This window comes from Gymnoscopelus microlampas (genome assembly GCF_963454915.1).
Source record: "Gymnoscopelus microlampas genome assembly, chromosome: 17".
NCBI lineage: Eukaryota > Metazoa > Chordata > Actinopteri > Myctophiformes > Myctophidae > Gymnoscopelus > Gymnoscopelus microlampas.
In genome coordinates this window covers 24504654-24532274 of record NC_139954.1, presented here as the reverse complement: position 1 = coordinate 24532274, position 27621 = coordinate 24504654, and the positions used below count along the sequence as shown (strand labels likewise).

The following is a 27621-nucleotide window of genomic DNA, read 5'->3' as shown; positions in this document are numbered from 1 at the left end:
TATATTAACCCACTCTGTCCACTTCTGATTACTAAACCTCTAACTCTTCACTGCTGGAACACCTAGCGTTGTTGCACTGCTGCCTCCTTGTCTCTTCGGGGGTAAGTTGGGATAATGTGCGTGCAGCTCTACAGGAATGCTTCATTCCGGGAAAGAATATACTTACACCCTACTGCTTCATAATCACTGTTGGATCTAAGGCTTTCTGAGCTGTCACGTGAATACCCATAAACGCTGATTTTGGTGCCTTGCATTTCCATGGTGGGAGGGTTTCAAATGGCATGCTTTATGCTGCTTCAGTCCAGGAAACCCATTCAAAGGTCATTTTATTGGTTGAGAGAAGCGCAGACACCACTGGTGAGAACCAGCCGTTTTCCCTGCATTTTTGAGAAGTTGACGTTGGAGCTTAAAGTCAGAGAGTTGAGGTTTTGATAGCCGGCTATAGGTTTTTGGTTTGGACGGATACTTCATAGTGCAGTGGTTCTCAAAGTGGGGTCTGGGGACCCCCAGGGGGTCCTCAGCAAATATACTGTATCATCAAAATAGGTTTAACCACTTTAACCGTATTTCATTCTTTGGCTGTTCAGAAATAGCCGATCTACAAGCTCACAACACTTGTAGATCTGCTATTTTTCAAACATTTTGAAATACGAAAAAATTGACAAACTTAACACAAATTATGGGAGTCCCTGGCACAAAATCTTTTAGATGGGGGTCCACTGTAGCCTGGAATCCAGACTGATTCGATCCGTTCGGCTGATTTATTTTTCTGACTTCGCTTCTCAGTCTGGAAATCATGCTATTGGGGCGGAGCAGGACGGGATGGGCACCCAGGAGCCGCGGCTTCTGATTGGTCTGTGGTGTGGGGCGGGACCAGTGGCTTCCCAATCTAAAGGTCCGTAGGCGGGGCGGGACAGAGCCTTTCAATGTAAAGTTCGAGTCACTTCCTGATTTGCCTACGTAATTGGTGACGTTTGGAAATCCGGCTCAAACAGAATGATAGCCACACGATAATTTCTGTATCCCCATTGGCTGGCACATGGCAAGCTAGTCTTTATTGGTTCCCCTCTATATTATATTTTTTACAAAATGTTGCACCAGCGACCACTCTTATATCGTCCCTTTCGGGCAGAAACCTTGTCCAAAACGTTACTTTTGAGGAAAAATAAAAAAATAACCTGTGTTCCAATGGATCCGATGTAGTTATTATTTAGTCACAAGCTCTTGTTATTAGTTATTGTTGATTCAATATTTATAAAACCCACAAACAGACTTTCACTTTCACTGTGACATGGATCTGCTATTTTTGATTTGTTTAAATCAAAAATAGCAGATCCATGTCACATTGCGACACATTGTGAGCTTGTAGATCTGTTTTATTTTGCTACTTTTGTGTGACATAGTCTCGCAAAAGTAGCCTCATATTAATAGTATGATGAAGTAGGCCATTCATTTAGGAAAAAAACATAAAAAAACAAAAAGTTGAAACACTGTATGGCGATACAAGGTTTCTGCCCGACAGCGACGATATCAAGAATCAGAGCACGCAGGTGCTATATTATTTATGTGCAATTATTAAGTCTAATCTAGTCTAGTGTTCTGTGCCTGTTCATGAGCAGACGTGTGTCTGGGTTAGTCCCGTTGTTAGAGCAGTGTATGGGCCCATTTATGAATGAATACAGATCTGGCTTGTTTCTTTGACCTATCATTAGATATGCTATTTTATGTGTCAAATGTGTATTATCACACAATACATACACAAAATCATGCACTCACACACACACACGCACACGCACGCACGCGCGCGCGCGCACACACACACACACACACACACACACACACACACACACACACACACACACACACACACACACATTCCGTGGGTGTATTTGTGAGCTATTAGTGTGATGTAGACTGTTTTCCACTCTCACACAGGACTCCCATTGTGGAGTCCAGGATTTGACACCATTAAAACGTATACGCACCGTTAGATTAGAGATGTGTGTTTACCACACATTGCGCTCACACAGTAATGCAGGTTATGGGGAGGAAGCAGACACGTTAAAAGGAGTGTGACGGAGAACAGAAGTGAAATAGTGTGTGAAAGAAACTGCTATAGTTGTTGGGTGTGTTGCGCGTGACTGTGTGTGTGTGTGTGTGTGTGTGTGTGTGTGTGTGTGTGTGTGTGTGTGTGTGTGTGTGTGTGTGTGTGTGTGTGTGTGTGTGTGTGTGTGTGTGTGTGTGTGTGTGTGTGTGTGTGTGTGTGTGTGTGTGTGTGTGTGTGTGTGTGTGTGTGTGTGTGTGCGTGCGTGCGTGCGTGTACACCCATGCCTGTGCTTGTATGCACACTTGTATGTTTGTACATGCGTGTGAGTGCGCGAAGCAAGTGCCCCCCAGCTTATATTATGTTTACATTGTTAGCTTTGTTGAGGGAGCAATTAAAGAAGTCTGAATAGGGAGGTCTGCTGTCTTAAATCCCAGCTGTGTTAATACTGGGAAAGCTTGGAGAGGAGGAGCCCAGCTTTGTTTTATGTGGCTTTGGTTCATGTCAAATAGGCCTGGCTAATTAACACAGCTCTAGAACGCTGTGTCAGAGGAGTCTCCGTCTGGTATTAGAGCAGAGACTTGTTCACATTTTCCATCCTAAAGCAGTCTAGAAGGATTGTGGATGGAGCCACACTAGATGTGGTAACGTTACGGCTTTATGTGGGTGTCGGGTCACAGACTGTCTTTTATACGTTTTCCTTCTTTGCTCAGAACTGAGCTTCACTTTCACTTAAGCACTACAGACACGCTCCTAAGCTTTCTTTATAGTCAATGCAGTGCTGCTATGAAATCGTTTCACAACAGGCGAACACTTCTTTCATCTATTCTTGATTTTCTGTAGGGTCTTTTCCTCGTCCACTGCTTTGCTCCTGTGTACTGATCCCCTCCGGCTGAAACTGAAATGCTTTGAGCCAATCACACTGTAGCCTTCTGGGGTTTCTGACCCAGTAGAGCAGGGGTGAGCTGTTTCAAGGATAACTAACTTGTTCTAACCATGCACCTAACACATCTTATATGACCTCTCAAAGATGTTTTTGTTAGGACCTTAAACTCTTTGGGCCCGTAGTTACCTACCTCCGCTATAGATACTAACCTCTCCCACACGTCATGGCTTAATTCTTTTTGGCTGGCATAGATTAGGTGTTGGGAAGTTTTTTTTTTACTCTCCCCCTGACCTCTGTCCTCTTTTGACCTTTCAACCTTGACCCTTGAGTTCTCTAACCAGGACAGTCAACAACATGTGTAACCCTTCTTCCTGTGTCTTCCTCCGGCAAGATTTCCTCCCAAGACGGAGCAAGTGGCGCTTTGAAACATCTGGAATGTGTAAGCCCTGAGATCTGTTCACACCTCTCTACCACCCTCACAACACCAATAAACAGAACCAAAGACAAACTAGCTGACTTGGCTTTTAATGCATACTGGTATCACCTGAGCTCTTTGGGGTGCATTATATCGTCTGCGATCCATTGTCACTGGATCTCTATCTGGATGGATGGAGTCATTCCTGGACATCTGGAGGATTTTCAAGTTCATGCATTAATGGGGTCAATTGAGGCTGGGTGTGTGAACCAATCAGAAGATAGGCTCATGTAGCTAAGTTGGTATAGTGCATCCCTGTTTATATGCTGGTCAGTTCTGGCTCTGGCTGTGAGTTGAGTGGAAGAGACCAATTGCAAATTACAGATACTGAATGGCATTCGTGTGACCAAATACACACATACACCTGCATACGCGCACAAGTGCGTACACACACACACACACACACACACACACACACACACACACACACGATATAGAGAAAGGGAGTATGTTGTGATTTCTCAATCCAAATTTCACACATACTGTACACATACACTGAAGTGTACCCTTGTGTCCTGAATGTTAATTTACAATAACAATTTAGGCTTTTAGCAGACGCTCTTATAGTGACTTATAAGTGCGAGACCAGAGTTAATGGCATGAGCAACAAATGACAGGGTAAATGGTCACGTAAGTAGAATGCTAAGAGAACAATCATATATAGTTACAACTATGTAACCAGGTAAACATCAAATTTAGCATCTGTCTAATCAACATGCTAAATAACATTCTTAACATTTGTGGTCAAGCGAAAACAAATCTACATATCCTGACACATGAACAAGTCCAGTCTAGTCTAATCTATTAAAAGAGGTGACAAGAAGGGATACAAGGAGAGAAAAGTGCTAGGCGGTGAGGTGGAGTCTGAAGAGGTGAGTTTTAAGGCTGCGGTGGAAATGGGGAGTGAGTCTGCAGTTCTGAGTGAGAGGGGGAGTTTATTCCACAGCTTGGGAACCAGGAGAGAGAAGAGTCTAGGTCGTGTGGTGTGTTGACCAGATTATTTTAGGGAAGGGACGAATAGGCTGTGTTTTATCTGATGTACTGTAAGTGTAAGATGTACTTGTAGGTCATCACCAGTGTTTTGTACTGGGTGTGTGCAACAACCGTAGGCCAGGGAAGGGAAAAGGAGAGACATTTTGGGAGGTCGAAGACCATGCGTGCCTCTGCATTCTGAATCATTTGGAGGGGTTTAAGTGAGCATGCTGGGAGACCAGAAAGTCTTAACTCGCGCGCACATACACACACACACACACACACACACACACACACACACACACACACCAACTGAGGCCTCACCTCTACAATGCCACATTCAGCAGCCAGGCGCAACATAACTTGAAATGACACCAAATCAACTCACGTCAAAAGGGCAGGGGGAGGTGCTTGAACTTGACCAGATTCCTGATTGGTTGAATGGTATCCACGTTGGTCTCTTAATTGACTGCGTTGACGTGGGAGGTGGGATTAGAGAAGGCTTTAGAGAGACCCTGAGGTCGATTCTCAGTATGTATTGATGTTTCCCCAAACTCTCCAGTCTACAAGGTTTGCGTGTGTGTGTGTGTGTGTGTGTGTGTGTGTGTGTGTGTGTGTGTGTGTGTGTGTGTGTGTGTGTGTGTTTGTGTGTGTGTGTGTGTGTGTGTGTGTGTGTGTGTGTGTGTGTGTGTGTGTGTGTTGGGGGTCAGGTATAAAGATGAGACTGAAACGTCTAGCCATATGCTTTGTCTTTGATGTGTTTTGTCTGTGTGCCTCTTCAGGTACTGGAAGAGATCTCCTGCTATCCAGAGAACCACGACGCTAAAGAACTCAGACGGATACTAACCCAGCCTCATTTCATGGTAGGTCAAGAGAGCTACACACGCTCACACACACACACACACACACACACACACACACAGGCCGCCATGTTGCCACAGCTCTCAGACGGGTGTAGTAGGCCCCTAAGCAATGTTCAGGGCTGCTGACGATGACATTCTTGGCCAGACTCAGCCAGACAGAATCCAAACACTTCCATTAAGCACACACCGCTGGCCTCAGTAATCACTCTGCAGCTGATACCATACCTGTGCACTCTCTGCTCCCATGCTCTGTCTGAGGAAAGGAGAGAGTGAGCAAGGAGAAAAAGAGGGGTGGTGGAAGCAAAGATTGTTTATATACAGTATATATTCGTTTTTTAGGTTTTATTTCTGTCAGAACTCCCCATTTGGGAGGCTGCAGGCGACATGGCGGAACTCTGCCAACAAACACTGCGCTCCCCTTGGGGAAGACTTCTCTCCAGAGCCTCATGTGCTGGGTGAGGAACAGAGTCTAGACTCTGTGTGTGTATATGTGTGTGTGTATATGTGTCTATGTCCTTTCTCCATGTTGCAGCGGAAGCTTCTTGACAAGTATATAACAGGAAAAAGGAAAACCATAATATGCGAGGTCACGGCTTAACTCCACTCGCTCCACTTTACTTGCCTCGCAACGTTCAGCACCTCCCGTTTGTTCAAGAGTGCTTCCGAACCCCCTCCTCCTCCTCCTCCCCTTTTAAGCATGTAATTCTGTAAAACGAGCAACAGTGAATGAATTGTTCTGTTGCTGTTCTCTTACAAAATTGAATTTCGCTGTCTCACTATGGGGAATGCTCCCTTCATTATCCTCACGGAGGGAGCGTTCCCCATATTATCCGAGAACCGGGGTGATGAAAGTAACCTAAATTGCTGCAGGGCTTGGATGAGTCATCGTCGGGGAGTCGAGGAGGAGTGCTAAACAAGTGGGAGAGTGAACTGAGATCAAAACCAAGATACAAGGAGTGAAAGGATCAGACAAGGCTCAAAGGAGGGAGGACGGAAGAGACGGATGATGAGGAGAGGGATTGAGTGTGTAGCGGGGGGGGGGGGGGGGGGTCAGGGTCAGTCATGTGTGTCTGATGCAATGTGCTTTGCCGGGTCAGGGGCCTGGCTCCTTCGTACCCTAGATAGAAGGAAGAGGAAGGAAAGAAAGGAGGGAGGGAGGTATCGAGGCGCCGTCATGTAGTACTACTTTCCAAGACACACACTCGCACAAGGAAAGGAAAGTATGTCTGTGTTAGCTCTGTTGCGCCTCCCGTAAGAGCTTACTGTGTGTGCAACAGCAGCCGACCACTCCAATGAACATGGTGAGGATTGTGTGTGTGTGTGTGTGTGTGTGTGTGTGTGTGTGTGTGTGTGTGTGTGTGTGTGTGTGTGTGTGTGTGTGTGTGTGTGTGTGTGTGTGTGTGTGTGTGTGTGTGTGTGTATGCAGTAGCATTTTCTTTTGTGTGCAATTGATCTACACAATTGCTCTATTGGTCTGTCTGTCCTGCTATCGTGCTACAGTACATCGCTGCTTCATTTGTTGGAGGAGTTGTCCAACGGTTTCACTAGTTTTCCATCTACACTCTGCAGTGTTACTGTAAATTGGAAACGCCTTTCACATTGCAAACCGACAAGCTACACCATAAAATCCTCTGTGTTAATGTATCCATTTGAAACTCTGAGTGTACATATGTAACCAGATGTACCCGTAAGAGTCCATTTGGTTACATTTGTACACTCTCAGAGTTAAAATAACACGCCTTTTCTTTTCATTCAAACCTACAAAGCCAAACCTAGCAAGAGTCTGAATAGTTTGCTTGCAGTTGGGCTAGTTAGACAAAGTCATCGTCTAACTAACTGTCTTACTGAGATCAGCATATCACTTCGGATACCTACATTTTTTTAACGAGCCAATCAATTATTAATATCTGGCTTCTCTCAACCCGTCTTTCGCTTTTCTTTAAGTCTTTCTTGCTTGTCTTGAGTTACTTTGCTTTCCTTTTTTCTCACACTGACATATATGCACCATGGAGGGATTAGTTAACCCCCTTAACCCTGTACTCATTAGGACGCACACATAAACATACCTCCTGTGTGTGCTGGAATGAGAGTTTCACTCTTGGATGATGTGCTTTGACATGGGAGTTAGAAACGCTGCCACTGCCTTCATGTCTCTGCTTCTCTGATCTGCTCTGTGTGTGTGTGTGTGTGTGTGTGTGTGTGTGTGTGTGTGTGTGTGTGTGTGTGTGTGTGTGTGTGTGTGTGTGTGTGTGTGTGTGTGTGTGTGTGTGTGTGTGTGTGTGTGTGTGTGTGTGTGTGTGTGTGTTGTGTTTGTGTGAGACAACTATGTGTGTCTGGGAATAAACAGCATCCGTGATGTGTGTGCGTGCACGTACAAGACACAGTGGAGAGCGGTTTGGTGGCAGTTGCGCTTTGATTGCTTCTTTCAAAGGTTCCGACTGGTTTGTTAAAGTGCCACTCAGGTTTCTGTGTGTGCGTGCGTGCGTGCGTGTGTGTGTGTGTGTCAGCGGAGTGAGCTTCGTGAGTGGGTGGGAGTGAGCGGGATCAGCAGGCCCACTGTTAAGGCACTACTGCAAAAGGCTGCTCGGGGGGACGGAAAAGGTGTTCTGCTTTAGAGGAACAGCAGAAAGCAATCCAAACAGACAACTGAAACCCCAGCATTTTGATGCTGTGGAATGTCAAGTCCAACACTATTTCTTGTGTGTGTGTGTGTGTGTGTGTGTGTGTGTGTGTGTGTGTGTGTGTGTGTGTGTGTGTGTGTGTGTGTGCGTGTGCGCGTGTGTGCGCGTGTGTGTGTGTGCTCAGGCCTTACTGCAGACCCACGACGTGGTGGCCCATGAGGTGTACAGCGACGAGGCTCTGAGGGTCACCCCACCACCCACCTCCCCCTACCTGAACGGAGACTCCCCGGAGAGCGCCAACGGAGACATGGACCTGGAGAATGTCACCAGAGTCCGCCTGGTCCAGTTCCAGAAGAACACAGACGAACCCATGGTGCACAATACATTAAACAACATGGAGATGAACTGATGTTGATTTCTTTTTTTCTGTAAGAAATGTAACCAAGGCCTCTGAATGTGTGTGTGTGTGTGTGTGTGTGTGTGTGTGTGTGTGTGTGTGTGTGTGTGTGTGTGTGTGTGTGTGTGTGTGTGTGTGTGTGTGTGTGTGTGTGTGTGTGTGTGTGTGTGTGTGTGTGTGTGTGTGTGTGTGTGTGTGTGTGTGTGTAGGGTATTACGCTGAAGATGAACGATCTGAACCACTGCATCGTGGCGAGGATAATGCACGGAGGGATGATCCACAGACAAGGTACACTTCTAGCTTATAATTTTTCTCTGATACCTGAATACCGTTAGTTTCAAGGATATGCATTAGGCCACGCCACGGACCCGCATTTATAAACATTTTTAACTTATCTTAATTGAGCGTATAAATTGGACCCACAAGGGTCCATTTTGTCCTTTTGTACACTCTCTGAGTTACAGACCCATAAGGGTCTATTTGGTTCCTTACTAGCAATTATTTCTTTAGGAACACCCTGAAACATCCTCAAGGACCCCTCAAGGACCCAGCATTGAGTTGTGCCCTAATGAATGCTGCCCTCGCAATGACCTTTCTGAATCACAGAAGATGGCTATATACATGTACTGATCACAATGTGATCAGTACACACACACACACACACACACACACACACACACACACACACACACACACACACACACACACACACACACACACACACACACACACACACACACACACACACACACACACCACCTGAGTGGGAAAAGAGTCATATTCTTGTTAAGCATCCAGATCTTGGCAACGTAAACCTCTGCCTCTGCAATAGATGAGTGTGTGCTTTCATTAACTGGTCTTCAGGAAAACAAGGGCCTTGTCGTCAGATGTCACACCTTGGACACAGCGATGGCTGCGTGTCTGCGTACTAAGCAGACAGCTGATTAATGGCTACTTTGGAAAGTGGATCATCTATAGGCGCTCGGTGGCGCGGGGGTAAAGTTCCTTCCCACCGCCACAGTACTAATGGGTTTGAATCTCCTCCGGCGTGGCAATATGAGCACAATCGGACGTGGTCGCAGGATAGAAGCTGTGTGGCGAGGGCAATCGTTGTCGCTGCACCAGTGGCTCCAGCAAATTGTTCAGCTGTGAGGAATAGGGTGTTCCTCCACACATACTAAGTCCTCGTGGTGAAGCTCCTCACTGGCATGTGAAAAGAAGCGCCAGGTGCTTCCATGGCTATGGGAGGTGGCATGTGGTCAATATAGGACCAACCATTCTGACAACTGAGTGGGGAATTTGGGAATTTGTGTAGCGACTAAATTGGGAGAAAAATATATTTCTTTAAAGAAAGTGGATCATCTTTTTCAGGGTGATTCCAGTGTTCAGGGCTGTTTTTCTGTCCTAGATTGGAATGATGAGGGACAGTGCCGTGCTTTTGACTCGTCCTCTGATGTATTTCTCCTCCTCTCTTTGTTTTTCTCAGGAACGTTGCATGTGGGAGATGAGATCAGGGAAATCAACGGCATCAGCGTGGCCAATCAGACTGTTGAGCAGCTACAGAAGATGCTGGTGTGTGTGTGTGTGTGTGTGTGTGTGTGTGTGTGTCACAGTGTGTGTCACAGTGTGTGTCACAGTGTGTGCAGATCATAGTGAATACATTAAATGCTGAATTGAAGATAAGGGCACCAAGTCTTGTGTACTTTCTGTTCACAGAGAGAGATGCGAGGCAGCATCACTTTTAAGATAGTGCCAAGCTACCGGACGCAGCAGGGCTCCTCGTGTGAGGTAACAACCCCACTTCCTCTTCAGCTCCCGTTCTCCTCTCTCCTCCTTGGCGTTGTTTTCCCAACTCCCTGATCTGGTTACTAACTGCTCGGCCAGTTACTGAGCGCGTGTATGTGTGCCTAACCAAGTATATTGTGTAGTTGCGGATGGGAGAAAGTGTGTGTGTGTGTGTTTTGCTGTGTTTTTTGCTGGGGCTGGGTCAGACATTCAGCACACCAATTTCACAACCAAGATACCGGACCCACTCCCCCCGTTCCAGGTCAACACTCCGCTCTGTGTGTGCACACACAAGTAGGCTATACATGTTATACGCACAAACATTATATTGTCATAGTCGGGCAGAAACCTTGTATCTCCATAATATCACCCGTTTACATGTTTTCATAAATGAATGGCCTATTTCAGTGTCGTGCAACAATAGCCAGTCTACAAGCTCACAACGGGTCACATCACGGCACGTTGTTAGCTTGTAGATCCGCTATTTTAGAAATTGTTTGAAAATATTTGCCTATAATGACATGCCTAATATGTGGGGACGCTAGTTTGAATGTGGTTAAGTCTGTCTGTGGGTTTTAGGAATATTCAATCAATGAAAAGTAACAAGAGCTCGTAATGAAATAATAACTACATTAGATCCATTGGAACACAGGTTATTTTTTCCATTCCCTGAAAATGTATTTTGGACATACAAGGTGTCTGTGCCAGACAGCGACAATATGCAAGCACACATAACCGTCCCCATGAACACACAGATCCCTGAGTTTGCACGGAGGATTTTCGTCTCGTCTTCGTCTTAAGTGCTATGAAAGCCTAGTGTTCCTGATCTCATAAGTCCACTCTGCACCCAAGACAGAGATGCTGTTTGTGGTGTTAAACTACTGCCCCCCTGTGGTGACATAAGGATGTGCAGGCTCCAGGGATGAGCGTCCCATATCTTGTTGATGAATTCATTCCATCAACGTTGAGAAGGATCTATAATTTTGTGCAACAGCTTTCCCTTTGATGCCCGGTGTGGGAAACCATCACACCAGTGTGTGTGTGTGTGTGTGTGTGTGTGTGTGTGTGTGTGTGTGTGTGTGTGTGTGTGTGTGTGTGTGTGTGTGTGTGTGTGTGTGTGTGTGTGTGTGTGTGTGTGTGTGTGTGTGTGTCTGTACATGCAAGTGAGCCGGCACGTGTGTATACATATATGTGAGTACGTAGTAAGTGTACAGTATACCCGTGCCACACGTTTTTGAGTGAGTGACCACGTGTGCGTCTGTGTGTGCCGTCTGTATGTTGCTGACCTGTGTGTCTTATTTCAGAAAGAGTCCCCTACCACCTCCAGACAGTCCCCTGCCAATGGCCACTCCAGCATTAACAGTTCAATCTTGGTAAGCCCCCTCCCCTTAAAGAACAAGCATAAATAAATAAAACACTGCCCTTCCCAGACAGACTCTCACAACCATCAGTTTATTTTGTGCGTCTCTTGTCTCCACTGGTGTCTTTTCATTTTGTTATCCTGATGTCCCGTGATATTTCTATTTGTCCATGTCCGTCCGTCACTCCAAACAGTGTCTCTGTAGATGTTTCGTTGTTTGTTTGTTTGTTTGTTTGTTTGTTTGTATGTTTGTTTTTCTCTCCCGTTTTATGTTAAAGGCCGATTTATACTTAGTTGCGTGCCGGTGTCGCACACTGAAAATACTAAAATAGCAGATCTACAAGCTCACAATGCGTTGCATTTTCAGATGTGCGACAAACACTGCGCAAGCAAGTACAAATCAGGCATGACTATAGCAGTGTTGGTACTTTTTCGAACTGTGCTGAGGATCTCGTCAGGTAGTCGTTTCCTGTGTTGTTATCCCCTCTGATTCTCAATCTGTTCCTTTTTTAAGCTAAAAGCCCTCGTGTCCGATATCTCAGTTAACAAATTGGTGTGCCTCATGAAGCCCGCTGCGTGCTGTGCCCCTGTGCTGACACAACACAAGGCCCTCCGGTGGTTCCAGTGGGTACTGAGGACACACTCTGTTGTACTGTATACAGTATGAATAGGCCTGTCACAATTATTACATAATAGCCTAATCGAAATTATTTGAGATAATCGCAATTATTTTGCATAATCGTCGTAATCGTTTCCATGGTGAGAAAGGTTCATACATTTTGAAACATTTTCAGAAATAGTGGAAATAGCCGATCTACAAGCTCACAACATGTCGCAATGCGACACGTTGTGAGCTTGTAGATCATCTATTTCCACTATTTTGTTACAAATCTTTAGTATAAAATATTAAATATGGCGTATTTTGGCCATAATACATCATTTATTTTGATTATTGGTATTGGCCATTGTCAGTCATTTCTTTGTGTATTTTATTTTTATTTTGTGTATTATACGTTTTTTGTCATATCCGTGCAACCTTTGCTTACAAGGCCAAAAAGCCACACAATTAAATTGTAAATCGCAATTATTTGTATGACAATTAATCATCAAGTAAAATGTCATAATCGTGACAGCCCTAAGTATATATATACATTATATATACTTAAAACACTTGTGCAGTACATTTGCCTACTCGGTTCCCCTCAGTTAACCTCACCAGTGCTCCAGACACAGACTATGTGGTCATGCTGATGCTTTGCTTGCTTCGTGCTTGCCTGCTCACTCCACAGCTACCAGATCTGATCCATAACAGATGAGAATTACTCTTACTTCTTCATTTCTTGCTCTTGTCTTTTTTTCTTTCTTTTTTTCAGTGCAGTGCAGTGAATGTTGCATGTTGTGTCGGGTCTCTCTGGTGATAAAATGTGGTTGTTTTTGTATTAGCCTATTATTGCTTTATCTCTGCTATATGTGCCATCTGCCTCTAAACTGTCTCCATGTCGTCAATGGTTTACCCCACAGGATCTGCCGTCCACCATCCAGCCCAAAGGTCGACAGGTGAATAACAGATCTCTCTCTCTCCCACCCCACCCCCAGCACATTAGATCCTCTCACAACCCCGAACCCCAATTCAGAACTGTGTTCTTGTGCACATTGTGTTATTTGTGTTATGTGTGTGCGTGCGCACGCACTCACATGTCCCTGTGTGTGTTTGCCTTTTCTCTTTTCCCTTCTCACACCTCTGGTTTGACAGAAACCAGTCACTAATCTGTGGTGGAGTTTCGTTCATCCAAATAATGTGGCTTCATTTACAGTGTTGATTTTTAAGACCATGGCCACCAGCTGATGTCCAAGCTGGCACTTTCAGTATGGATGGCCAAGGCATGACCTCCATTTAAACGAACACTATTGGATATTGGACCGGCTCCAAAATGCATTAGAGTCTATAATACACAATGAAATGCTCTTCAGCTGCTCAGCTTTGAGCCGGTCACAGAGAAAGAGAAAGATGGAGTTGAGACCTCCCAAGTTCGATAGAACTCAATTACATTTTTGTTTGGCCGGTGTTTTAGGAAATTAGTTTTTCATTGATTTTTTTTTCTTCAGTTTTTCTGTCTGACCTTTACACTCCCCTGTATGCGCCAAATGGAAACGTTTTTAGAGAAGTTTGAGATCTATCTGTCTGTTTGAACATAGCCTGTGGTCAAGCCAGAGATCCAACAACCTCTGTAACGTAACCCCCCCCCCCCCCCCCCCCCCCTCCGATACTCCACCATGCCCTCCACAGCCCTTCGCTCCCCCAGCCTTCTTATCTGGCCTTGGGGCTTTGAGCAGTGTGCGACAGCTTATTGTAGTCACCAACAACCACATCCCTTCCCTTAAATACAAGAACACAATCCGCAATTTAAAGCAGAAAACACAAGTCACCGCAGTGGTCATAGTGCATGGCACCTTCAGAGCATGGGAAACTTTGAACATCCATGAACAACTCATGAAGTCCATTGGGTTCAATTGGTTTATTAATATGGCAAAATTGTCACAATGTAGTAAAGTCCGTGACCACTGCAGTGTACTCTGTGTCTTATCAGCTTTGACGGTACAGTTCCCTTCCCTTCCCTCACTGCTGCTGTCTATATGGTACTAATGGCACAGGCATTATTGACATTTGGAGAGCCTTGAAATTGCCCTTATCTGCTGATCCTCTGCCAGAAACTATGAATTATTTTCCAGAGAAATGGTTAATGCGGTTTAAATTACTCTAGATCAGGACTTATGGGCAACTTCTACCTCAACGCAGTTCAAAATAAATGTTCTTAACTCACCGCTGTACCCTAACTGTCTATCCATTTCATCTCACTAGCAGCCTCCTACACAGAAAAATCCAGAGTGTTAATTTAAGGGTCCGTTTTTTCACTATGTGTTACATTGACACTCCGGCTTCTACTGTGTACTGTATATATTCCTAGTTAGAACATCACCCTTCATCTGCACCCAATCCCAAGACGTGTTGCACACAACAAGCCTAAAATGAAATCAGAGTATCCTGTATTGTTTAACACTGTTACCAGATCCTACCAGTGGAGGGCACAAGGGTCTACAGGCAATCCTGCAAAGCAGCTTGGCAGATTTTCAGTTGCAGAGCTTGCTCTAAATGCCAATGTTTTTAATCATGTCTGTAACGTCTCAGTTACAGAACAGCATAATAGTGTATGTTAGAGGTGTAATTGGCTAGAGTCCCCATAATCTGTTGTTATAGCACCCCTACCTACCTATCCTTCATAGTCATACCACCATCGTTCATCTCACCACACTCCTCCGATACCCTCCCAACCAGCCTTAGGTAACAACAATTTTGTTTTAGACATTTACGGTAGTATCTTTTTACTGCATGATGTGTGTGATGCTTTCACGTCCTAGATCATACCAAGACCTCCAATCAAGGATAAAATGTCCATCAAGGTAAGAGACAGCCCGCCCAGAGCAAAATAAAGACGTCATCAAAGTATCAACTGTAACACCACCCAAATAGTCAGTGTTACTGTAACGGCACTGACTGATTGTCCAATCAATGTTTTGCGCCAAACCATTCTACGGCCATATCTCCCAGATCACATGCAGGATAGAGGAAACCAGAAATGACAGTGGTGTTGTAGGTCGAATAAAGCAGAGTCATTTATGTTGTTTTGAAGTCGCAGACATAGCCTACAAACAATGCCTGTGCCATAATTACCAGCGTGTTGAGAGGCTCATTAATAGCCCAGCTGTGTCTGAGAGCATCTCGTGGGACACAGCCCTGCCTTAGAAACTGTTCTCTAACCTGGCAACCGTGCAACCCCCCACCCCTCCGTCCAAGAGTTCTGGTCGTACCTTAGTCATTGCATCAGCTCTATAGCGCTCGCTATACCCCACAGGACCTACACTATCTACCACATCCCATCTGGCTCTGTCTTTCTTGCTCTGCCCTTCCCTTTGTCGAAACGACTCTTGCGCTTGTGTCTTCCCGTCTCTCTCCCTCCTGACGACTGTGATTTTCTCCCCTCCACCACAGATTTACGTGAGGGCTCAGTTCGAGTACGACCCCTCCAGGGACGAACTCATCCCTTGCAAGGAAGCCGGCATTCGCTTCCAGGTGGGTGACATCATTCAGATTATCTCCAAGGACGACCACAACTGGTGGCAGGGCAAGCTGGAGAACACAAAGAATGGAACAGCAGGCCTCATCCCCTCACCAGAGCTCCAGGAGTGGTAAGTGAACACACACACACACACACACACACACACACACACACACACACAGATAACAAGCTGGTTGTGAAACACCTTCATCATCCATACGACTGCTGGATAGGACAGCAAGCAATGCCAGATTGCCTCCCCTAATCACTTGACAATGAAACAGGTGATTAACAGGTGCTTGTAACTAAATAATAACTACATTAGATCCATTGGAATACAGGTTTACGCATTTCCTGAAAATGTACGGTTTTGGACATACAGACAGCAACAATATGCAAGCACAATATGCATAACCGTCCCCATGCACACACAGATCCCTGAGTTTCCATGGAGGATTTTCGTCTTGTCTTCGTCTAAGTGCTATGAAAGCCTGTGGTAGTGTTCCTGATCTCATAAGTCCACTATGCACCCAAGACAGGTGCTGTTTGTGGTATTAAACTACATTAAATCCATTGGAACAAGCAGAACCCTTATTATCCCTCAACCCTAAAGCTGAGCCATGTCAGCAACACTACATCTAACCGTGTGTGTGTGTGTGTGTGTGTGTGTGTGTGTGTGTGTGTGTGTGTGTGTGTGTGTGTGTGTGTGTGTGTGTGTGTGTGTGTGTGTGTGTGTGTGTGTGTGTGTGTGTGTGTGTGTGTGTGTGTGTGTGTGTGTGTGTTTTTAGGCGTGTGGCTTGTATAGCCATGGAGAAGACCAAACAGGAACAGCAGGCCAGCTGTACCTGGTTTGGCAAGAAGAAGAAGCAGTACAAAGACAAGTATCTGGCCAAGCACAATGCAGGTACAGTACACCACACGCATATATATACACATACATGCATGCATGCATGGGTAGCAGAGTAAACCTGGCTCATGACCAGAAGCCTAATATCTCCCATGGCCAAGGAGGGATTCACCTTTGGTTGAGCGGCAGATATTTGGTTTCCCAGACCTGGATTAAAATTCTGGTAGTTCCGCGTGCATGTGAAAACAGACAATTTGATTTCAGTGATGTCATATGACGTCGATGACTTGACACAAACTTGTCCATACGTGCATGAAGGCATGCAGACAAGTTTGAGGACTGGCATGAAGTGTGTGTGTGTGTGTGTGTGTGTGTGTGTGTGTGTGTGTGTGTGTGTGTGTGTGTGTGTGTGTGTGTGTGTGTGTGTGTGTGTGGGTGTGTGGGTGGTGCGTAACAGGACCTAATGCCATACAGCTCCAATAGCAGTCCCACCTTCATGCCAGGAATAACTGACACACGTGTGCACACACAGGAGCACATACAGTAGAGAGTAGCAGGAATGTCACACAGGGACAATGTGACCAGCTCACCAACACTTCCAGTACGTACATTAGCCTTGAGTCAGCATCGGGGCGACCTGAACGCTGAATGGTTAGGACATATAAGACATGGGCTCTAATTCCTGACAGTGAGTCCCCGGTTCAATTCCTGGTCAGCTGGACCATTTGTATCACTCTCTCTCTGTTTCCTCTCTCTCTCTCTCCATTGTACAAGTAAAGGCTCAGAAAAGCCACCAAAATGTACACCAATACAAAAAATAACTATAATATAGCAATACCAAATAGTAATAAGAAAGAAAATACATTGAGACAACATCTGTTTATGCAGTACATGCAGGCACACGAAATACCATGCATGTGTGTGTTTACTCACATTGCCATGTTTGCCAAAATACTTTTATCTCAAAGTATACGCATCACTCAGTGAAAAGTGAGGAATGAAATACAGAGCCCCAGCATTAGTAATAGGTACTGTACCAGTTGTGGACACGTTCTTTCTGTGACTGCAGTATCCATGTTTGGCCGTAGATGGCAGCACCTAGCACATCGCCATGAACACCACTGCCATGCTGTGTGAGCAGAGCAGGGCCAAAGCAATGTGTTGGAGAGACTTGGACAGTCACTGCTGGTCTGCCCCTGTGGCTGTGAGAGCTTAAATGACAAAGGCGGTCAGGGAAAGATAATTTGGTAATGGGTGGTGAGTTAAGGTTTAAAAGAAGTTCAGGGGTGTGTGAGACGTAGTCTTGGATAGGGGATCGTAGGTAAGCAAGAGGAATGGGGGGTGAGAGGGAGGGGTGTGGTTTTCGAGGGCTTCTGAGTTTGGCTACTCAGGCCTGAGTGCACTGACTGGAACGCTCCTGTTCCATACCACGTGCAACCTCTAATATTTGTGAGATTGTGCATACAAGCACCCCTGTGTGTTTCTGTGTGTGTTAGCTTGCAAAGGTTCTGGGCACAGGGTGCTGGCAGTACAGCCTGTCTGCATATCACTAGACTACCACACTCTTTAGGTTTCAGTGGCCTTTGCACTTGTTCTAAGATTAGCACCCTGACCAGCAGCCCAGGGGGCAAGGTTTCTTTACAGGAGTGACCAATAAACAGCCCACTTAGAGCTGTCTTTGTGCCTGCACATAACCTGCATAGTATGGTGTTCAACAGGACCTTTACAGGCCCTTATTCAGCAGAAAGAGAGAAAGAGGGAAGGTTTGGTATCAATTGTTTTTCATTGGATTATTTAATTGTATAAAGATGTTTTGCACACGTCAGCCACATGTGCACGTGCAGCTTTATTCCCTCCAAGGTATTATGGAAGTTGAGTGTTGCATTGAGCACAGCTGGATTGGAGGGGTTTAGGTAGGTATTTTAAGACCTCCTGCTCCCAATCAATATGCCGGGGTTGAGGGATGGCGGTGTGTGTGTGTGTGTGTGTGTGTGTGTGTGTGTGTGTGTGTGTGTGTGTGTGTGTGTGTGTGTGTGTGTGTGTGTGTGTGTGTGTGTGTGTGTGTGTGTGTGTGTGTGTGTGTGTGCGTGCGTAGCCTAAAATCAGGTTGGTAAGCATGTCAACTGTCTGCTCAGCAGGCCATAGAGAGCCTTCACATCTGTCAATGTCCATTTGAAGTTATTATACTTTACTATTTAGCATGTAATATGTAACGTGTAGTCATGTCAGAGTTGCACACTCTGTTCATAACATGTATGCCAGTCTCCTCTGCATCTAGCCATTGTTGATTAAAAGTAGCACTGTAACTCAATATCACAGCTATGATATCGTAGCTGTCGGGTGGAAACCTTGTCCAAAACTAACTTTTCAGGAAATGAAAAAAAATGACCTGTGTTCCAATGGAACCAAAGTAATTATTATTTAGTCACAAGCTCTTGTTAATACTCTTGTTCTTGTTAATTAGTTAGATCGGCCATTTTTGGGTGACACTCTTGCACAATGAAGTACAGTAGGACATTCATTTGCGAAAGAAAACAAACGTCCATAAATTGAACATATGGATTATGGAGATCAAAGGTTTCTGCCCAACAGCAATGATATAATCTATTCTGCTGCATGTGTTTGTTCACTGTAGTTGATCTAGTTTCCAACCCTCATTTGATAAGGAACTGCATGGATAAACCGAACATTTAGCCAACTCTGCGTGTCTCACTTCCTGTCTGTGATGATACATTCTGATACATCACCGGGATATTTTAGTCCTCCTAAACCACGCCACAGTTGCAAGAGATTGAGATCCTTTCCTTGGAACCACTAGTCAGATAGTGTGAATATGCCTTTACCCATAGCACTGGCTGTATTGTGTATTGATACGTATCCATTTATTGAGGATCGTTGGGGAAGTTCGGGCGGACATGCTACAGAAGTCAAGCCCATCCCACGTTCATACGCTGACAATTTTAACGGAACAACGTGGCCTATTTAAGCAGAGCTAGGTTCACTCTTACATGCTCAGATCTCTCGCCACTACCACATGATAGTTTGTCCATGACTAAACTCCCCAGCCTCCTAGAGCCTCTCCTCCTGTAGTAGCATTTACGTAGGTCTTCACTATGTCAGCGTGTCACTTTGTGCAGGTTCATACAGTATGTATATAATCACGTTCTTTCATTTCTGCATATCTTTAGGCTGTGTCCTATGGGGGATTCATGGGTATGATCATGTCCATGTAACAATAACTGTGTTAGGCTCGGCCTTATAGGGGTTGTGAGCTCAGAGTCAAGTCTGTGTTATGCTTGGGCAGGTTTGTTCTGGAGCATCACGGAAGCAGAGCCACACCATCAGATACAATGCATAATATCACTGCAATAAGTGTTTTTTCATCTCGATGAGTGTCCTGACTGAACCACTGTTGGTGTTGTGCAGTGTCGCATGGCCACTCAAACTAATGTATGTTTGCTGTGTGTGCAATTTATGTATGGTAATTCTGCTGTTGTAACTGGACCATGTTATGACCCCTCCCCCTGTCCATCTCTCTCGCTTTCCTATCAAACGGCCTCTCTGCATGTAAGTAACAAACTGTGATGGAGTCTAATGCTTATTTGCGTCCTCCTTCTTTATCTTAACATATCACACATGCATTTCCACTGTCTCACACTTCTATTCTAGCCTATCACTCTCTTTGCCTTTCTATATCATTCCATTCTCTTTAACTCATATACTGCCTAGAACGACTAAAACGACTTCTGTCCATAAGCCATGCCTGCCAAGAACGACTAAAACGACTTTTTAAAAAAATAAAAAAATTAAAAATATTTTTTTTAATTTTTTTTTTTTTTTTAGATTTTTTTTTTTTTTTTTGGCCCAAATACCAAGGAGATATGATTTTTCGAAGATATAGACTCCCATCCACTTCCTTGTTAACTTAAAACTTAAAAATTCTGTATCTCGGCTCCTGAGTACTTTTTTTTTTCAATGAAAAATATGGCAGTGTTCAAACGCGGCCAGAATAATTCTGGCAGTGAATGAGTTAAAACCCTCTAGTCTTATCAGCTGTCACTGCCACAGTTTCAGTTTTGTTTCTGTTGCCATTTACCCAGAAAAACAGAAAACTGAAACCATATGGCTTTGCAGTATGTTTGTTTATAATATTTGTGTATTGTCATCCTCCTAATGTCTAATTCTAATTTGTTGGGTCATGTGCGCTCAAAATGGACAGTATTACAAACGACAGTAGCAATGGCGGCTCTTCAGTTGTGATATTACCGTTATTGGCCATAGTCAAATGGCAGACATTTTTGTCTTGCCTCATAATCGCACAATGTGCACAACGTGTCCTCTGTGTATGACATAAGAGTAAAATGACTACCGTGGATGGTCAATTGCTGATGTGCTCAATTTAGTATATGTATTAACTAAATACAGAGCACACACTTTGTAAAGCCATTAGAACGTCAGATGCACATTTAGTTTATGCTTTAGTAACAGCCAGATGGTCAGTAAGATAGCATCAATGATAGCGTCCACTGTTTCACAAGAGAACACAGTGACTTGTGGGTATTGTATTTCATATGTCAGCCCCCCTTCATCCAGATTCTGTGGCTCATATTACGGGGGCTGAACACACATTGTGCAGTGAACTGCACTGCAGACATCCAAGGGCCGAAGGGAGTGTAGTATTCTTGTTCCCTAACATGACCTATTCTCAACTTGCTTATTCTGACACCTGCGCTCCATGTGCACCAACCAGCATTCATTCTCTCCTCTCCCACCTTTCTGAATGGAAAAAGAAATGGATTCCACCAAGCTTTCCCCAACATAACATTTATAATATAATAAAATAAAATGTTTTTATAGGATAATGAATTAAACATGCACTTTACACATATATATTTATACTTATTCTATGCTGAAAGTTTGTTTGAAATATTTATCCAAGTGTTTTGTTACAGTGGCCACTTATGAAATTATTATTATTTTGATCATATACTTTTGATGGCTCCTGCACAGGAAGGTGTGCCTGAAAAATTATGAACTGAACGCTTAAGCCTTTGCTTGGTTGGATTACTCTCTATTGTGACCCATATCAGCTCAGTTGATGAAATTAAGTCTTCTGAACTGTACAGTGAGATGCCACATCTCACTCTGTCACAGACACTACATGGCCCTTTACCAACTATCCGTATAATACAGAACCCGGCCAAAGTTTTGACGATAAACCTGACATCCATCAGTTTATATAAGTCTACATGTGAGCTAGTCTTACGTAACCAGATGATCAGAGATCGCTGCCTACTGATATGTCTGGAGAAATGTACATTTAATATATTGGCTAGAACAGCAACGAGAATGGTCGCAAACCCATGGCCACTGCTTTGAAAACAAATCATATCACCGTCCCAATATGAGGGACCGCCATGAAGTCTTTGCATTGGTTCCGTAATGCAGTTTTGTTTTGTTTTTCCCTAAACCTTTCCATCCGGTTTCAGCCCCTACGTTGAATTTAGAATTAGTCACAGTAGGCTGAGATCTCCAATCGTCTCTGCTACACGAGACTACATGTGACCCTACTTCCACAACAGCCTATTGTCACCCAAGTGTGTCCGACACTCCTGTAGTAGACCATGTAATACTTTGTCATACAACCTTCTGGCTCACAAAAAAAAACTTATTATCAAGTGTGTCACTTGAAAATTAGTTATTTTTGATGAGCGACACGGTCATACAACAACTTATAAATTAGTCTTTAGCGATCTGTAGAACTTCCTCACAGTGCCTTTGTCTTAGCCGTCTTTTCTCCCCAGGTTGTCTCACTGTCTCTCTCTCTCTCTCTCTCTCTCTCTCTCCGGTCTCTCTCTCCCTGCAGTGTTCGACCAACTAGACCTCGTCACATACGAGGAGGTGGTGAAGCTCCCTGCTTTCAAGAGGAAAACACTAGTCTTATTAGGTCAGTACAGGTGGAAGACTAATATCAAGAGAAGAGGCTGGGAAGCCACTTGAATTTAAAACATTTTTGGCATGTCATTATAGGAGAACATTTTCAAACATTTGCAAACATTTTCCAAAATAGAGAAAACATCCTGTTCTGCATCGATCTAATTGATGGACAAATGATAAATCAGTCATCCCCACACACTGAGGGTGTGTAAGGAAATAGTGTTTCGCCTCATATAGTAGGCATTTAGCAATTAATTAGGCTACTCCTTCCGCCATTGTTGTTTTCATCAGTGTTTGGACCCTTTGGAGTCAACCCGGCATCAGAGTAGGGTCGGTCAATGAATTTTCGAATGGCCACGCACCGACTGCACTGAATTTACAAACAACCAGAGAGCACTCCAGTGCTCTGTGCATATTTCCAAATGCACTCTGAGAGTGTGAGTGTGTGTGGGCATGACAACAGGGTATGCAGTCACACCCAGCTCAGAGTCCAATCGTTTGGATTCAGGCCACATGTAGGTGCTTAAAGTAGACATCCCCCACACCACACACTGCTTATAGTGTACAATAGTACACTGAAATAACTAATAACATGAAGGTCTCCTCATTCATTAGAAGGACTATGTCTGTCAGAGATGAATGGACGTTTTTTAAATGAGTCTAACGTGGGGTTTGAAGTTGAATGGGCTTGCATGGGATGGGTGGGGCCTTTGTCAAATGAATATACAGTACAACTCTGAGTCTGAATATCAAAATATTTAATCAAGCAACTTAAAAACTGCTCTAAATTGAAATACCTCTTTAAGAGGTTAACAAGTGATATTTATTTTCTCAAATAGCACTAGAACAAAGGCTATGAATACAAAAAGGGATACTGCCTGAGGAAGAGCAATCGAATCAATTGAAACATGTTGCACTGTAATGGCTTAATTCCAAGCCGTTTTCGTGTTCATGGCCTTTACTCGCTTTATTTGTTGTAGTGCTATTATTAGCAAATATACGTCACTTCTTACATTCTCTTGTATTATTCTACTGTATGTGGCATTTTGGTTGCCCTTCCTCCCCACTGTTTGTGGGATACAGTGTCAATGGCTACACATAGAAGATTGGTCCTAGAATCAAGAGAATACACTACGGACTCACTGTCTTGTCTGTCTGTCAGCACTAGAATCAAGAAAATGTATCTGTCTGTCTGTCTGTCTGTCTGATTGGCTATACTTCCTCAGGTGCCCATGGAGTGGGCAGGAGACACATCAAGAACACACTCATCACCAAACACCCTGACAGATTCGCCTACCCCATCCCTCGTAAGACATACTACACTCACAAACCCACATAAACACCCTGAAGTCACACGTATGAACGCACACAAACTGTACAAACATCACTCGTTGTGTGTGTGTGTATATGCATACATGCATGAATATGGAGTAGTGGATGAATCATGTATACGTATTCATTTATTTAGTTATTTGTCAGTGTCTTGTGTAGCCAGACAATTGTAGATCTCCGCGCCTTCTAATACATCTTGTGACATATAATTTTAAAGTAGGGGCTAAAACTGGGTGGAAAGTACTTGGAGATTTAAAAAATAACTATGTTGCGGAACCAATGCAAAGACTTGGTGCTTCATGTTGGGACTGTATCGGGACTGGGTTCCAAAGCAGTGGGCATAGGTAGGCATTGTTAATTGAGGTTTTCTCCGCTGTTCTAGCCCCTACATTTAATTTAAACTTCCCCAGATGTATCGGTATTTTAAATACGCACACACACACGGTATATAAGTATGCACTATGTCTGCAATACAAGATGTTCTTTCTCCACACGGATCACTCACCGTTCCTCCCACTCATGTCTCTCAGACACGACCAGACCTCCTAAGAAGGATGAGGAGAATGGAAAGAACTACTATTTCGTGTCCCACGACCAGATGATGCAGGACATCAGCAACAACGAGTACCTGGAGTATGGCAGCCATGAGGACGCCATGTACGGCACACGGCTGGAGACCATCCGCAAGATCCATGAGCAGGGACTCATATCCATTCTGGATGTAGAACCTCAGGTGTGTGCGCGTGCGTGTGCGCTTATGTGTGTGTGTGTGTGTGTGTGTGTGTGTGTGTGTGTGTGTGCGTGTGCGTGTGTGTGCGTGCGTGCGTGTGTGCGCATATTTGTGTGCAACTGTGTTGCATTTGCAAACACTGACCTTGTAAATATGATCTCCATTAGGCCCTGAAGGTTTTGCGGACGGCAGAGTTTGCCCCATATGTTGTGTTCATTGCGGCACCAACCATCACACCAGGCATCAATGAGGTATGAATAGACACCACAAATACACACACAATACGTTTTTCAATGGAAAGTCAAAGAAAATCATGGCCCTCTATGTTTAGCAGATGGTTCTTAAATTTGTGAATAATCAGCAGTCACCCATGCTGTGTACAATCTCTTTCCACTGTACTGCAAGCTCTTTCTTTATTATATTACAATTTTAAAATATTCTAAGTCTTTAAGCGATGATCATCCAGCATGTGTGCGCCAGTAGAGCTTGCTTGCTCTCTCTCTCTCTCTCTCTCTCTCTCTCTCTCTCTCTCTCTCTCTCTCTCTCTCTCTCTCTCTCCTCTCTCATCCATCTCTGTGCTTGTTTACTTTGCATGCTGCATGTGTTTGTTTTTTTTGGCATCCCTCTCAGATGCCCAGGTGGTGTCGAAAGCTGCCAGTAAGTACGAGACAGAATAGATATGGCATAACCATTGAATGCAATTAAGCAGTTAGCACTGCTGTGTGTGTGTGTGTGTCCGTGCGTGCGTGCGTGCGTGCGTGCGTGTGTGCGTGCGTGCGTATGTCTTCATCTGACATAAGTTCTATTTCCATTGATATCCATTGAATACATGGTCGTAGTCATTAGCGTTGTCTGCTCAGCTTTCCCAGTCGTGTTTCTTATTCACCTCCTTTGGCTGAGGAAGGGTTTCTATTTTAGTCTGAAGCCCCTCAGCCATGTACCACCCTCTTATCCCTCCAGCTCTCTATCGTTCCTCCAACAGGTTTCCCAAGGTCCCAAGGCCCCCCAAATAGCCATAGCCTCTGGCTGCATTGTAAAATGTTATAAAATAAAACATAGCCGATCTATAACCTCACATTGCATTTGCATCGCGATGGGTTGTGAGCTTTTTCACAATTTTTTTAAATGTTTGGACATTTTTAAAGAAAATCTAGTAACAATTACATATTTTTTCCATTTTCCTCTCCAATTGACCCCCTGGCGCCCCCTAGTGGCCCCTACTTTGAAAACCACTGCCTCCAACCTTCTTTTCCTGTCTTCTCCTCTGCACAGGACGAGTCTCTCCAGCGACTGCAGAAGGAGTCTGAGATCCTCCAGAAGACCTACGCCCACTACTTTGACCAGACCATCATCAATAACGAGATCGATGAGACCATCAGGCACCTGGAGGAGGCCATCGATCTGGTCTGCACCACCGGCCAGTGGGTGCCCGTCTCCTGGGTCTACTGAGCTACAGACACCCAGGCCTACTCCTCTTTCACCTCCACTTCTTTGAGTTTTCGAGCTCCAAATAGCCCTCCTTCGAATTCCCCCCTTTCTCCCATCCTCTCTAAATTTCCTGTCCTACTCTCTCCATCCAGAGATGCGTAAAAAAAAAAGAAAAACTAGCGTCATTACTCTGAGAAATGGAGAAGAGAAAAAATGCACCTCAACCAATCAGAAACCTCTCTCTCGCTCTGTCTCTCCACACTGCACTTGACCTTCAACAGCCAATCAAACCCCTCAGTGTACTGCACAAAGAACTTTCAGCAGCCAAGCCGAAATCTCCTCTGGGTGCTGCGCCAAACACCCGCAGCGGGCCAATCAACACTCTGCCCTTACAGACTACCTAGACGTAGTGTTGTATAAAAACAAAAGTGAAACAAAACAATGAATATCGTCATGTTCGTGCTAGCTAGCAAGGCGACATTTTTGTAGTTGTTTTGTTTTAAAGAGACAGTACTGTGTCCTCCCTTGCGTGTCACCCGCTCCCCCCCCCCCCCCCCCCCCCCCCCGCACACACACACGCACACATCGCACTGTAGTCCTGTTGGGTGTCGTAGTTCTTAAGCATCTGTAGCTCCCTAGAAAAACACTGTTGGTGGGTACTCTCTCTCTCTCTCTCTCTCTCTAGCCAGACTGAAGAAAAGCGCACAAACACTGCAGTGTCTCCCATTCGCCAGCCCTTATTATTTATTAATTCCTTCCCTTTTGGTAGCAGTCTTATCTGGATGAGCCTATCTTGTTATCCGTTAATTTAATATCTTTCTTTCCCTTTTGATGGTACAGTAACAAAGTCACCACAGCTGTGCACACACAAAACACACACACACACACACACACACACACACACACACACACACACACACACACACACACACACACACACACACACACACACACACACACACACACACACACACACACATGCACATGTAGATACATGCGCGCGCACGCACACACACACACACACACACACACACACACACACACACACACACACACACACGCACTCTACCAGGTACTGTCTCTTCTAATTTCATAAACGTTTGGTTTGAATGAGGTTACCATGCATGTGAACATTCGCAAGCTTCCATGCTGTCAGTCAGTGTTGCCCCTCCCTCTCCCTCTGTAAAACCTCCAAAAGACAAAAGAAAGAAGGAAGAAGAAAATAAAACACATTCCAAATGTTTGGAAGACTGAACTCAATTGAGGGAAGCACGAAAGCTAACCAACAACTACTACTACTACAGCAGCACCACAGCCCGGACATTGTCTTGACATCTATGCACATCCCTTGCATTGTGGGCGACATTTCTAAACCACCAATTTATAATGATCGACCATGTAGTGAGATGTGTTTGTAAAAAAAAAAAAGAAGAAGAAGAACATTTCTCAATTTCTGAATTGTCATATTCAAAAAAGATGAAGATTAGGGAGAAGGGATTCCACCTTTTTCCTCATTTGCCATTTCAGAAAATGTGTTGTCCGAGAGTATTAATGTTTTCAATTCTGTTTAAATCAATGAAAGGTAAAAATTCTGATTTTTATTCTGCAACTGTGTATCTGTTTGGAAAAGGGGTGTGCTCACACACTACATTCTGCAAAGTGATAACTTTGCAAATGAAGAGGAGGCAGTTTGTGCATCTGAATAACCGTGTATATGAATCTGACAGACTGACAGACTGCCCTTGTGTAAATGACTCTGCAATGATAAAAAGTTATTAAGTATGAACAATTTTTTAAATATATTTCCTTTTATGTGTTGGAACATTAAA

The 27621-nt window shown here is 44.4% G+C and overlaps 1 protein-coding gene across 7 annotated transcripts in view; it reads left to right on the top strand.

Annotated features, from left to right (window-relative positions):
* caska (calcium/calmodulin-dependent serine protein kinase a) overlaps window positions 1-27621 on the top strand; it is a 132125-nt gene extending 104504 nt beyond the window's left edge. The window contains exons 13-28 of one of the 7 annotated variants that reach the window (XM_084083944.1): window positions 3322-3369; window positions 5160-5240; window positions 8046-8234; window positions 8468-8546; window positions 9745-9830; window positions 9975-10046; window positions 11348-11416; window positions 12925-12960; window positions 14821-14862; window positions 15452-15648; window positions 16307-16422; window positions 22232-22312; window positions 23529-23609; window positions 24165-24367; window positions 24532-24615; window positions 25637-27621. In XM_084083944.1, coding sequence (XP_083940070.1) covers window positions 3322-3369; window positions 5160-5240; window positions 8046-8234; window positions 8468-8546; window positions 9745-9830; window positions 9975-10046; window positions 11348-11416; window positions 12925-12960; window positions 14821-14862; window positions 15452-15648; window positions 16307-16422; window positions 22232-22312; window positions 23529-23609; window positions 24165-24367; window positions 24532-24615; window positions 25637-25813 — 1641 coding nt within the window. In that variant the 3' untranslated portion in view covers window positions 25814-27621. The remainder of the gene's footprint in view (window positions 1-3321; window positions 3370-5159; window positions 5241-8045; window positions 8235-8467; window positions 8547-9744; window positions 9831-9974; window positions 10047-11347; window positions 11417-12924; window positions 12961-14820; window positions 14863-15451; window positions 15649-16306; window positions 16423-22231; window positions 22313-23528; window positions 23610-24164; window positions 24368-24531; window positions 24616-25636) is intronic. The other 6 variants (XM_084083946.1, XM_084083947.1, XM_084083945.1 and 3 more) reach the window with 6 other exon arrangements.